General features: G+C 34.0%; 1 protein-coding gene across 1 annotated transcript in view; it reads left to right on the plus strand.

Annotated features, from left to right (window-relative positions):
* The first annotated feature begins 8,469 nt into the window (after nt 1-8,469).
* The window catches only part of LOC128027184 (collagen alpha-1(XI) chain-like), a 96,475-nt gene continuing 90,247 nt past the window's right edge, over nt 8,470-14,697 (plus strand). Inside the window, exon 1 of the mRNA XM_052614517.1 lies at nt 8,470-8,852. Within this exon, the coding sequence (XP_052470477.1) occupies nt 8,732-8,852 (121 nt within the window). The 5' untranslated portion in view covers nt 8,470-8,731. The remainder of the gene's footprint in view (nt 8,853-14,697) is intronic.

Below are 14,697 nucleotides of genomic sequence, written 5' to 3' on the forward strand. Positions count from 1 at the left end.
AAAGTCATAGTTCTCAATTCTAGATACTGAATATTTTCAGCTGTAAGCATGATTTAAACAAGTAATACAACACTTATCCACATGCAATCGCTCTCTAAATAATGCATTTAAAATGTATTCTTACTGTGCCATTTCATCTGTATCTGATTTCAAATGTGCAGAAATCTGTAAGAAATACATCGATCCGTTGGTAAAATAACTGACAAAACATTTCATCACAAACTAGTGGAGATATCCAGCAAGTTTACCATGCTTGGTGCACAAGAAGCGAATATGCTCACTGAGGAAAGTTAGCGTGGGCTGGGACTTTATGCACTCGGTGAAGGGGCGGTCCCTTACCTGCCACTGGGTACGCGCTCCTGTCTGTTAACCCAGACTTTGTGAAATTGGGTGCTTCTGCAGAGGTCAGGTACTAATGCCATTCCCATAGGTGGATCTCTCCACTCGATATTTCAGAGATCCGGGGTTGCAGTAACCTATTGTTTCCACCTTGTTGACCTGTGACGTTGTGCACTTGCATTGATGAACTGACTGTCTTGTGGTCAGTGTGGATTATTCTTACATCATGGTATTTATAATGTTTGTCTGTCCCCTCATTACTTTTTGTAACAATTAAAAAATTGTTTATTGATGTTTATCTGATGAGTATGTTTACATTATAACACACACACACACACACACACACACACACACACACACACACACACACACACACACACACACATATATATATATATATATATATATATATATATATATATATATATATATATATATATATATATATATATTTATTTATTTATTTATTTATTATAGATAACTGCTCGAGATCAGTTGGAATGCACATGACTTTTGTCCTGATTTCCAGTATGGAGAAGTTGACACTAGTTGCCAGTCAGATCCAGTCTGTAGATTTGATTTCACAGATTTAAAAGTTGTGTAGTATATGATGGTAACAGACTAACATCATTTTTTTATTTTTTTGTCGGGGGATATCAAACATGTTTAATATGTTCAGCAGATTTACATATTGTTTTCATTTTTCAAGTGTCTCCTAGCAATGAGGTGCACATTTCTGCATGAGTTGGAGTTCTTGATTTTTTTTTTTATTACTATATGTTCCCTCCTGGAGGAATGACCTACCCAACCCAATCCGAGCAACTGAGTCCTTAGCAATCTTCAAGAATTGGCAAAACAAAAACCAAAACCAAAAAAAACACATCTCTTCCATCTATAATTGACCCACTAACTATAGTACTATCTATTCTTATTCTATTCTTAAAAAAAGTCACTTTTAGTTTTCTTAAAAAACAACAACAACAACAGCAACCATCACTATAATCACAATAGTCATGAGATTCACAATCATCGGAATACTCTAACCTTATTATCTGTATTTTAAAATATTATTTTTTTTAAATGTATTTATTGTGTAATCTGATTATGTAATCCACAATACATTTAGTTTGTCACTATTCAACGCTGAATATAGGATACAACTTTGCTATCTTTTGAATTAAATTTATATCACTGGTCAATATCTGGTCTATAATAATAATAATAAAGTAACAAATGCTGACAAAATGCTTAACATTGTGGAACACGCATTAGGTCTGGATTGGTTCAGAAAATGGAATGAAAATTGTTGTTTTATCGATGATTAGATAAGAAAATGTATCAAAGATATGAGAAAATGACATATTGATGCAACTGGAGCTCTGTGGATCACCAGGAATGCAAATTGAAACAAAGCTTTGACCATGTTGCTAAAGACCAAAATGGAAAACCTATGCAATTTCTTTCCAGTCAGACTGTTCCAGCGCATTATTAGAAGCAGATGCTTCAGAACAATTAAAGTGTCAGCTGATGAATTTGGGATCTCCTGTCCTGGGTGTGGGCATGAGGTATAGGAGCACCTCCATCATCCTCGTCCAATGTGTTGTAGTGGTGTCATGTCACACCGGGATCAATAACAGCATGTAACAGTGCTTATCGGTACCTCTTTTCGTGTTGTTTGTCTTAGTCACAGCATTATCTATAATCTGTTTATCTTCTTAGAATCTCTCCCATCAAGCCCCATGATTCTTTTGTTAAATGATATGAGATTTTTTTTTTTTTTTCAAATATCCAGCATTCCACAGTTGTTTGATTTTTGCTGATGGACATTCTCTCTTTTCTCTCTTGGATGACCAGTCACCCTTCTATTCATTTTCCTTCCACTGAAAGTGATATGATTATAGTGCGGCTAATCCAGTGCATGTGTTTTTCCAAACTCTTGGCCAGAGCTGCCTTTTTGCTCTTCAGCTTCAACTTGGGTTTACAGAAATAATTTTGAAAGAAAATTGAACCAACATGTTCTTAATTTACAATCTCTTATGCAGCAAAAGGTGACATATTTAGGTTTTTCTAACTATCTCTAACATGCATTATGTTATTTACCTTTTATAATAAAAATATACTATAATGATAAACATTTGAACCTAGTTAGACAATCCATTTTTTTTTTTTTTTTTACATAATGTAAGACAGATCATTAAAGTGGGATAGTGCTGAGAGTTTATAGCAAATACTGTTTCTGTCATTTAAATACTACAAAATATTATATATATATATATATATATATATATATATATATATATATTTTTTTTTTTTTTTACTTATTATGCACATATAAAGCCTTATTCTGCATGACCATATTCTAGATCCCTTAACCCTACCCAATACTTAAACATAACAACTACTAAAAACAGCTACCTTACTTGCAATCAATAAGCATTAAATTAGTTTTTTTTTTTTTTTTCTTGAGGGAAAACTCTTAGTTACTAGTGAATTGTGAGATGAAATTTAGAATTCAGAAAAAAAGTAAAAAATGTGAAATATCGTGATCATGATTGTCAAACGAGTGCAAACATTTCTTACTCAGTGTGTCTGTCTGTATTTTTCTCAAGAAAGTTTAGAAGAAACAATTTTTGTAGTTTACTATCGAGTCGTAATTTAACAATATAAATAATGTTTTTGTAGGAGATGTACAGTTGTCAAGGAATGGGATAATGTGTTTTTTCAGGGCAGTGTAAATCCAAAAATGTTCTTTGTTTACTTTTTCTTCAGAGATCTTGTTGTATGTTTTTAAGTACTGTACTGATTCAAATTAATCATCTTAACCAAATTACAAACTTATATATATTTGGTTTGTCTCGTGGTGTTCTTAGTCATTTATAAAGCGTAAGCGAAGTGTAAACCTTAAGCAACCTCCTCCGGTGGCTTTCTCATATGCACCTTAGAAAACTGATAAGACCTAGTTGACTCTAGTCAGAATTGTTTAAACGAGTTGTGTGATCATTTTCAGATGAATAGCACTGGGAATAGGCTCTGCTGTAATTAATGTACAGACATGCTGTGAACACATGCAGAGAAGTTGGCGTTAATTATTCAGTTTGCACTGATTTATCGTAAGCCATTTTCTCATTGAATATTTTGTCATGCTTTTCATTTCTCATCAGCCTTGAAAGTAAGATTTATGAGTCAATTGTTTGTACACTATGCTGTATTTCTGAGCTACAAATCATAATGAGGACTATTGTATGTATTTCAAAGGGAAAGTATTCAAAACAAAAGGCTTCAGAGCACAGATGACATATAGATTAAACCTCAGTGAAAACCCTACTAATAAAGAACATGTAGAGACACTTATAGGATAATCACTTCCTTGTAGGATTACGGTGAAAAAAACTAAACTATTACATTCACATAGCATTCTGTTCTTTAAGAGCAACTGTTATGGTTTAGTTTCTTACACATCTGACACAGCATACTATGAGCAATGCACAATATGTCCTTTGTAGCTCCATTTAATAGATTAACTGATTAAAACCATTGGTTTCTAAATGTATACAGCATGTGACAATTTTAAGTAATGGAACCACATGTGGATTAAGGTAAGCATAGCAATAAAACAAATAAAAGATCTAAAGTCTTTTTCAAGGCTCTTGGCTTCTATTAAATCTGTGTGATATCTTTAGTTTTTACTGTCTTCCCTACATTTTACTATATTGTATGTTTCAAGTGTACTCATTAATATTAAATCAGTGTTTTACCATGCACAGACTGTAATCAAATGATCAGCATCTGTTGTGGATATAAGATTCAGTTTGTGCTTGTGGTGGGTATTTAGATTCATCCCATGACTCAAATCTTTTTAATCAGTTTGATAAAATAATTTGTTCAGAGACCTTTTCTGTAGGTTACATCACTGAACAAGTAGTACTGTTCCAATGCAAAGAATTTTGTTAAAATGGAAAGATAATATGAGTTTGTATACTGTGGAGTTAATGCACTATTTCCTTGGACATTGCTGCAATAGCACAACCAATTAAAGTTGGCCACTTTTAAATAAATAAATGAAGAGACTGTATTAAGCAGCTGGTTATTCTTCAGCACTGAAATTCATGCTCAGACTGGAACACATGACATTCCAGAGTCTTGTGGTCAGGTCAGTCTTCCATAACCGACCACACACTTTTACAGTAAGTTCAGACTACCCTCACAGCAACAGTTTCAGTTAATGTCAGATAACAGTAAATCTGACCCTCTCAACTATCAGGATGTCATAACACCTCCATTCAGGATGAAATTGCGGTCTTTTGTCAGGCCAAGACAGAAGTCTGGACAAAACCTCAAAAACCAAGATGTAAGCAATGACCTAGAACAAAAAAACTTTGAGGTCAAGATCGGACCAAAATCAAAAGGCCTGGAGCCGCAAAGCAGACCAAGATCAGAGTAGGAGCAGGAGTCATGGCTTAAAACTTAGTCCATCAACATACAGTGTAGATTAATTTCAGCTGCTTTTGAACAGCAGACATCTAAAACGTCTGGCAAGCTTCTTTAAAGTTAAATTTGAACTGTAAGTTAAACTAGTCAAACATATTGAAAGCTTCGTTATGTCTAAAAGCAACAAAAGTGTAGGTTTTTCACAATGGTTCAATTAGAATAATTATACGATGGATGATTGGATGTATGTACACTGATTGCTTAATCATATGGTTTATAGACAAATGAGCGATTCAAATATGGATCCTGCTGTAAATTGTATGTTCTAAAGAGAATAAAAACAACTATACAAACTTTTAGTGCCGTGTGTCTTTATATTTCATATTTTTTTTTTTTTTACTCTTCTGTCTGACCCAGTTAAGGAGTCAGTGTATGTTTGTGGTTTGTGCAAAAAAGATGTTTAATTCAGGAAAATGTTAAAGAAAAGAAAAGTGGAAAATGATACACTAAGAATTTGTATAATTAGCATTTAAAAATGTTGAATAGACAAAGTTTGGGTAGATGTATTATCCATCTGAAAAGCAGACAGAATTTTCTGGCTGTGGTTTCTCAAACCCCTATTGTGTACTTTGTGGAAAATGTAACGGATGGTGACTGCATTAAGTTTTATCTATTTGACACAAGGAAATCTTTCCATGTTCCAACTCTCATTTCTTTATACAGTATGGATGTTTTAGAAGTTTGATACATGTATTAGATTGTGTTGGTTTTTAAGTATTACATTTAATAACGAAACTACAAAATGAAATTCTGCAGATGATTTTGAAAATAAGCATTATATGACTATCTGCTCACCAATTGATTATCTGCACTGAATGGGTGCCATCAGGACGAGTCAAAAACAAAAAAAAAAAAACAAAAAAAAAAACATCACAATAATTCACAAGTAATCTACAAGACTCCTGTCCATTACTATATTGTTTAGTGAAAAGTTGTGCGTTGGTAAGAAAAAAAATCCACCATTAAGGCATTTTCAACTGTTGCATCTGGCCAAAGTTTAAGTCTATAAGCCTTAAAGTTTCCTCTAGTGAAAAAAAAATGAATCCTCTGGTGTTCTCTCAATTTAGACACATTTGTTTAAACATGTATTGTAAAAATATTACTGTATTACAAACAAATAGCTTTTTACTTCACAAGACATTGATAAATGGACTGAAGTTGCATGGATTACTAAATCATTGTGATGCTGAGAGCACCCAGTCACTGCAGATGATCCATAGGTGAGCATGTGATTTAATGCTAAATTTCTTTAATAATGGTGTTAATTTAGGTCAGAATTTGGCATTTTGCACTAAGCATCTTTTCTTAAAGTGAAACAAGTGCTTGAACCCTGAATCTGTCCCACATGTGATTGAATTGATTCGCATTTTGAAAGATGATATTACGCGAAACTTTTTGTTTCAGTTATTTTATTGTTTCCCTCTGCATTCTCTGAAAGAATCTGCATGGCCCCAATTTAATTGCAGGATAGTGCATAATGGTTAATGTGTTCTTCATTTCAGTGACAATTACCACTGTTATTTACACATCAAAAACATTATACTGTGGGCTGACTTCTGGATTATATAGCTGCCACCTGCCCAATGCCTTTTAAAGAGTAATTATTTTCAGACATCTGTGGTAAAGCAATCCCATAAGTGGACTCTTTCAAGAAGGTTTCTGGAAGGAATTCTAACTTGGCCATGAAGTCTCATCTGTAGTTTGCATTCATTTGGATGGTATCTTTTTTGGCTATCATTGCTGTGTGAACTTCATGCTAACCTTTGGTTTGCCACTTTATAAGAAATTTTCTGATCAAAATTCTGCCTGGTTTGACTGCTGTACCTTTGAGTACCATTACACCCATTTAAGTGTAGTGTCATTCCAGCCTTTTCCACTAAAAATAGTGGTTCCAAAGGCCAAAAGTTTTATTTATATATAACCACATTTAGGTGAAAATGTACTTAACCCTTTTTTCCTAAGTGTAAAGAACATTTCAATAACACAAACACACATATATATACTGTATATATAGTGGGTACGGGAAGTATTCAGACCCCCTTGAATATTTCACTCTTTTTATATTGCAGCCATTTTCTAAAATCTTTTAAGTTAATTTTTTTCCTTAATGTACACACAGCACCCCATATTGACAGAAAAAGACAGCATTGTTGACATTTTTTCACATTTATTATAAAAGAAAAACTTAAATATCACATGGTCTGAAGTATTCAGACCCTTTGCTCAGTATTTAGTAAAAGCACCCTTTTGATCTAATAGAGTCGTGAGTCTTTTGGGGAAAGATGCTTTCACACCTGGATTTGGGGATCCTCTGCCACTTCTCCTTGCAGATCCGCTCCAGTTCTGTCAGGTTGGATGGTAATTGTTGGTGGACAGTCATTTTCAGGTCTCTCCAGAGATGCTCAGTTGGGTATAAGTCAGGGCCCTAGGAAGGGTTCTGGTCATCCCAAACGTCTTCCATTTAAGGATTATGGAGGCCACTGTGCTTTTAGGAACCTTAAATGCAGCAGAAATTTTTTTTTGTAACCCTGGCCAGATCTGTGCCTTGCCACAATTCTGTCTCTGAGCTCTTCAGGCAGTTCCTTTAACCTCATAATTCTCATTTGCTCTGACATGCACTGTGAGCTGTGAGGTCTTATATAGACAGGTGTGTGGCTTTCCTAATCAAGTCCAATCAGTATAATCAAACACAGCTGGACTCAAATGAAGGCCACTTTAAGAACCATTTTAAGGATGATCAGAAGAAATAGACAGCACCTGAGTTAAATATAAGAGTGTCACAGCAAAGGGTCTAAATACTTAGGACCATGTGATATTTCAGTTTTATATATATATATATATATATATATATATATATATATATATATATATATATATAAATCTGCAAAAATGACAAGAATTCTGTGTTTTTCTGTCAATATGGGATGCTGTGTGTACATTAATGAGGGGAAAAAAATACTTAAATTATTTTAGCAAATGGCTGCAATTATAACAAAGAGTTAAAAATGTAAGGGGGTCTGAATACTTTCCATACACACTGTATATATATATATATATATATATATATATATATATATATATATATATATATATATATATATATGTATATATATACAAACACACTTTAAACAACCTTTTATGCAGAGGAAAGATTATACAAAAAAATTAAAGGTTCTACGTGTAACCATACCAAAAAAAAAAAAAAAATTGAATAAATAAATAAATACAAATTATTTAAGAATCTATAAAGTGGAGCAAAATGCCATACATCAGGTCTGAAGTGGAAACTGGAGACAGTACACGGAATATACTGAAATATATGTCCAAATGGTGATCCACACGTATAAAGTAAAGCAAGAAAGTAAACTGTATAATGCTGTGGAGGCCGTCCTTATGCAGTCCTTATCCCAGATTCTGAACGCAGGATGATAATCCAGGTTATACGAGGCTCTCCTCCGGTAAATCGGTGTCCCATCACCATCATCCCGGTGTTGTCTGATGCCTCAGAGTAGATATACCTTTGCTTTGAGTTTTTGGGGTAACGGTGTCAAACTTTTGAAGCTCTTATAAAAATAATGGGCGGATCTTTCCAAGACCGGTAATTGTCCCGTGTTCATTTCTTTTTCCTCACGGGTCAGGTTTAGTCCACGTCCAACCCTCCTAAAGACTTAGATCTTCAGGGAACAAACCGGTTTTCTTTTTTTCTTCTTCATTTTTTTTTTCATGAGAGTCCGTTTACCTTCTGTCTGAGAGTATACTGGACGGAGGGACTGAGGAGTTTGTTCACAACGACAACCAATGTATTATTTTCGTTCATGGCAGAGCAGAAATAAATATTAAATAATAATCTGGATTGTGGAAAAGGAACGAATTTGAAAATAAGACAAAGTTGAGGGCGCCGGTCATGGATAAGGATAAGGAAAGGTGGTCCACGAGATGGAAAACGAAAAGCTGGCTCAGGAACTACGCTTTAAGTGCAATCTTCAGTCTGACTTTTGTGCTTCAGGCAACACAAGTGAGAGCAGGTAAGGTTGAGGAGCATCGTCACGAGCCTTCCAGTGACGCCAGCCTTCAGAATAAGCATAAAGTTGTAGCGAACTGAAAATATGTAGTGAATTTCTTTGTCAAAATATATAAAATCACCGTATTGTAAGATTGCCTCTAAAACTAGTGCGCTTCCTACCTAGACAGCATTTATGGCCATAATAGGCGCGTTCCGAATTAAATGACATTCCTAAACCTCAATGCCGATAACGACTATTTTAAATTATTATTTCATTTTTTTATTATTTCTTTTTTTTTTCATCATATTGCCTAAAATGCTGCTTGATTAGAAAAAAAAAATAGTTTACTTAGAGATATTAGTGGCATACTGTTAATAATAACAACGGCTGTTAATAATGGCATTGTCTCAAAATACCCAGTAGTTTGTTTTTTGAAAACTGGATATGATTATTATTCAAGTCTAATATATAAGATGCTCTATTTGGAATTCAGATTGGAAGAGTCTACCAAAACACATATTTCTAAGTATTTTAGAGTATGCTGTTACAGGTAGCTTTATCATTTGTATAAAATATTGTTATAGCCTATTACATATAGAGAAATATTATATTTGTATAAAAATATTTTAAATACCACAAAATCACTGGTATCCCTCATCGTCAAAGTTTTGATATACAGTACAAAACTGTTTTATAGCAGGCTATGTCCCAAAGTTGAGTGATTCAGTTAATAGCAGAAAGGTTGGTGTATTTGACCTGTTGGCATCATTCATGTTAACTGCACTACCCAGCACACACCAGTGAGGCACTCGAGTGCCCAGAATTAGTTTAGGAAATTCTATTGCTCAGACAGAGAGAGATACCGTTTCTCCACACTATCCCAGTCCATACTAAAGACCAGTCCACTGTCAGAAAGCTACTGTAGAAGTGCTTTCTGACTTGGACACATTGTCTACTGCTAAACGTGGATACTTGAGTTTTAAAGTGGCCCTATCTGTCATTTATACATTTTGTCCTCCTGTATAGGCCTCTCTAAAAAATAGGCAAAATTAGGACATCATATCCTTCTGATTCAACTGTATATGAGGATCATAAATAGCAAACTGTAAAGTGGTCTTTCTGATAAAAGCTTTCAAAGAGCCTGGTCTCTCCTGCTTTGCAAATTCACAATATAATAATAAGTCTGTAAAAAGATAAAGAGTGTATTCCTTTCTTGATGTTCTGATGGCCATTTCAGATATATAACATACCTCTTTCAAAATGGCTGCCTGATAATGTCTTCACCTCATTGCACTTCTGCATGCCAATTGGGAGGTGGGGATATTTTGAAAGTGAGCTTCCACGTTTTTGATTTTTACTATCAATCTTGACCACAACTAAATTCCATGTATAAAACCTACCTTTTGGCTCTCATTTGTTTCTGTTTTTTGGATTTGAAATGAAACCTATATAAAATACTACTTTCAGCAGTTCACAAAGTTCAAATGAGAAATTGGCCACACCTGCTGAGATATCCAATGAGGATGCAGGGCCTTTTTTGCAGCTGTTGTTTAGCCTATGTCATAGTATGGATATTGCGTCCCTTGTGTATTTGACTCCAGTGACATTTCTGCCAGATTTCTTCAAGATTTGGAGTCATTTTAGAGGCTGAATCACACAGATGATGCATACTTTGCTAAATACTTTTGTCATGTTTAATTGTGGAAAAATCTGCCATGTCATTATCCATGACACTGGCTTTCCCCAGAGAGAATAACTGGAAAATACAAAGAAAAGAAAAGAAAAAAAAAATAGCCTGCATTCATAATTCTGGATGTGCATTAGAAGCAGTGTGCTTATTTGCTGCTTTAATGGATTTTGGATACTGAAATTTTTTAAGAGCTTTTGTGAGAGGGGGGTGCTGTTCCTGCCAGTTCTCAACATCTGGAATATATGAGGCCTTAAGGTATGCAGTAATGCTGAGAGGCATTCTGAAAAGCACAAAGAGACCTTTAGTTTAGAGTTTACAAAGAAAAAAAAAACAGTAGCACTACATTCTGGAAGAGACTCGTAAGAGTTACAGATTGATTATCCTCTCCTTTAAGAGTTTGAATGGCTTTTTTCCAGACTTTTTTTATTTTTATTTTTTAGAATGATAATGCAGAGGCTTCTCTTTGTTTTGTCAGTGAGGGTTAAACTGAATGGAAACTCTCAACAAACTGATTTGACAGAGCTACATTAGACTTCACTGCATAATTAAGCTCACAAACGAGTTGTTTTAATGTGGTCGAGAAAACTGAGCTGTTCCAGGAAAATATTCCAGAATTTTTCATAATAAACATAAACAAATAAAAAAAATCCTTAAAATGGTTTATATATATATATATATATATATATATGTATGTATGTAGGTAGGTAGGTAGGTAGGTAGGTAGGTAGGTAGGTAGGTAGATAGGTAGGTAGATAGATAGATAGCATAAAAATTGTTCAAAGGTTTGGGGTCGGTAAGGTTTTCTTAAAAAAAAATTGTTTTAATCATGCTCACCATTTATTTGATAAAAAAGACTATAAAAACAGCATTATTGTGATTTAAAAATATATTTAAATGACAATATGATTACAATTTCTTATTATTATAACTCTTAAAAAAACAGCTTTGCTGCTTAATATTTTTGTGGAAACCATGTTACTTTTTTTTACGATTCTTTAATCAAGAAATCAAGAAAGAACAGCATTTATTTCAAATACTTTGCAACATTGAAAATATCTTTATTTTCATGTATTTAATGTATCCATGCTGAATTTATTAAGTATTGATTTATTTTAAATATAAAATCTCACTGACCTCAAACTTTTTATTTTTCGATTAAAGTCTTCTATTAAATATAGTCCCTTTATCTCAGCCCAAGAGTAAAATAACAATAAATTTGTGCTTTCAGTGAATTAGGACTTGGCTGCTGGTATGTTGAGGCAAAGTTATATGCAGGCTGTACAATGCCGACACCATAATGTGTTCAGCATGTGCACTAACCCTAAAAAAACACCACCCACTGGCTCCTGGCCAGTACCAGATCACCACTTCCTGCACGTTCTTACCATATGGTTACAGAAAATAATGAAACAAAAAGACACATTTCGTTTTTTTTTACATGAACTACAGTAGTATGGTTTTTATTAGTATTTATTTATTTTTTTTCCTGCTCTTGACCTTAAATTATTAAATATAACTGTGAAGACCAGACGTCTGAGTGAATTTTCCCCAGTGTCTATTTTTAACTAATGCAGCTCATCGTCCTTCATATTTTATAAAGGTTTTGCTTGTTTTATGGCGCCTTTTACGCAGTGTTATAGGGCTGATCTATCAAAAGACTTCAGTATAATTCTTCTAAAGTGCTTTCCCAGCCTTCCGTTTAGAGGGACACGTTGGAAAATTAGCCTTTTTTGTGATGTCAAAACATGAAAATAAATACCTGGTTTGAATCCAACACTGAGTCCTGAGAAAGACAGTAATTAGTCTTAGCAACTAATCATTCTTTTTATATGTTTTTTAGTTTTTAGACCTTTATAAGAGATACTTCCTGTCTGCTGCCTGACCAGCCGACAAATATGTCCATTTGCCCTGACTCAGTCGTTTTTGTAGTCTCTGGTAGCGGGGGAGTCAGAATAGGAGTATTTATGTGCTTGTCATCCATTCATCAAACACAACTCCGCATCCTTGACCACAACAATCCACAGTGGTAATGACAAACAGATGCGTCCAGGGTGCGAATTACACAGTGACCATTGGGGGGGGATCAGAGCACATGTAGCACAAAAATAGTTATCATTGTGTTCATTTAGAAAGAAAAAAAAAGAAAAAAAAAAGATCTGATATATAAGTAGCTTTAGATAGAAATATTTTTATTCAGCATACAAAAATATAAATAAATTGTTAAATATTAAATTATATAAAAAATATACTCTTTATACAACTCTAAAAGCGCCAGCAGGTGGTGGCAAGTACCTGTCTTAAGTCACTGAGTCATTCAATCATTCAATCAATCAGTTCGTTCAAACAGCTGATTCATTAAAAACTAAGCATGTAGCTGAGTTCGAAATGGCATACTTACTGCTTACTGCCTAGTACTCAGTGTATACTGCCTACTCTTTTTTTAAAGAAGAGTGTGTGAAACAGTATACAATAAGCAACAAATATTTCAGAGTAGTGTGCTAAAGTGTTGTTACATGACAAAATATCAATTCAGCACAGCTGCTGAAGTTGTTACTTCACAAATTGTGTTTCTGTAGCTCAAGTGGTAGAGCATTGCGTTAACAAGCGCAAGGTTGAGGGTTTGAATCCCAGGGAACACATGTAAGGGAAAATGTCCCAGGGAAAACTGCTAGCCTGAAAACAAAGTAAGTTGCTTTGGATAAAAGTGTCTGCTAAATGCATACATTTAATTTAATTCATACTAAATGCTATATTGCTCAATTGAACTCATTTCATAATTAATGGACTTTACATACTGAGCAGAACTAATAATAATTGTGTAAATAGTAGATAGGTTGTAGATACCTATATTTCAGTATTGTAGTATATTATAAAAAAAGAATGCAATAACATAGTGTGTTTAAATTATCATACTTGAAAATATTATTAAATGAATGCAGCTTTATTGCGACAAATACCTCGCTACACCTATACCACTAACCACCTAATAACACTGTATTATTAATGAGAGGTTTTATTTCCAATTTTCAAATATCTCCTTTATTTTTACTGAAAATAAATGCTTTTTTGATTGAATATGTGGTGGGAAAAGGAGTAGCCTAGAACAAGATTTGGTAAAGGGCAGGATAGAACTCGGGTCACTCGTGACAAAATATTTCATCATGCGTCTTTTACCCACTGTGCTACTAATATTGAGGGACTGTAAATGGGCATCTTTTGCAGTGCGGTTTATCGCAGCCAGGCATGGATGGGTGGAATTATTGTAAATAGTATCTTCCATCAAATTATTTATATATTATATTGATTCAATATTTTTCTTATTCAATATCTTTGAAATTATCTGTACTGTATACAGTAAAGCACTATAGAGATAAAGGACACGTCATTTGACTTGATCGGAAACGTGTTGTAGAGATTAGGGGTGCAATTTATGTCCTACTTACGGCAACATTTTGTTTTTAGATACACAACGATATTTTGTAGTTTACAGTAACATGTAAGTATAAAAGTGTTTTATAATTACTACTCCTCACCTCCAGTTCACTCACACATTTGAAGAGTACAAGAAGATTTGAAGAAACATTAAATGGAGCGCGTTGCGTTCTGGGAAACAGTATGCAGTGTCTTCAGATCCATACATCAAATTTCAGCAAATGTAGCAGGTAATCCGGGCATTCCATGCATAAAGAACATTCTCTTACTGTTCACAGTAAACACACAGCATAATGTAATATACTAAGAGTTGTGTGGTAGTATGCCATTCCAAACACAGCTTCTGTACTGATTTCAGTGTAATTGTTTAGCAGATTCTGGTAAACATAGGTCATCAGGGTATTTGATGCATACAGAAAATGTGCACACTATGCAGAGCATACATACTGGATACTGTAGAAATAGTAAGAGTAGTAGTATGGCATTTTGAACACAGCCAGTGACTGCCTCGATTTACTTGATTCATTAAAAAATGTGGATTCATTAACGAAACCTTGCTGTTTATTGATCAAAGATGCAACAACAGTTCTCCTAGGGCTTTATTTTCATTATTGAAATTACTGACAATGTGCTTAAAATGCAATTATTCACACCTTTACCTTATCTTAATTTTTATGTAAAAACTGTTGTGTAACCTATTTTGTATTTCTACCAGGCAATGATGATTCTGAAAGAAAACTCGCA

The sequence above is a fragment of the Carassius gibelio genome, chromosome A2 (genome assembly GCF_023724105.1).
Source record: "Carassius gibelio isolate Cgi1373 ecotype wild population from Czech Republic chromosome A2, carGib1.2-hapl.c, whole genome shotgun sequence".
In the NCBI taxonomy this organism is placed as follows: domain Eukaryota; kingdom Metazoa; phylum Chordata; class Actinopteri; order Cypriniformes; family Cyprinidae; genus Carassius; species Carassius gibelio.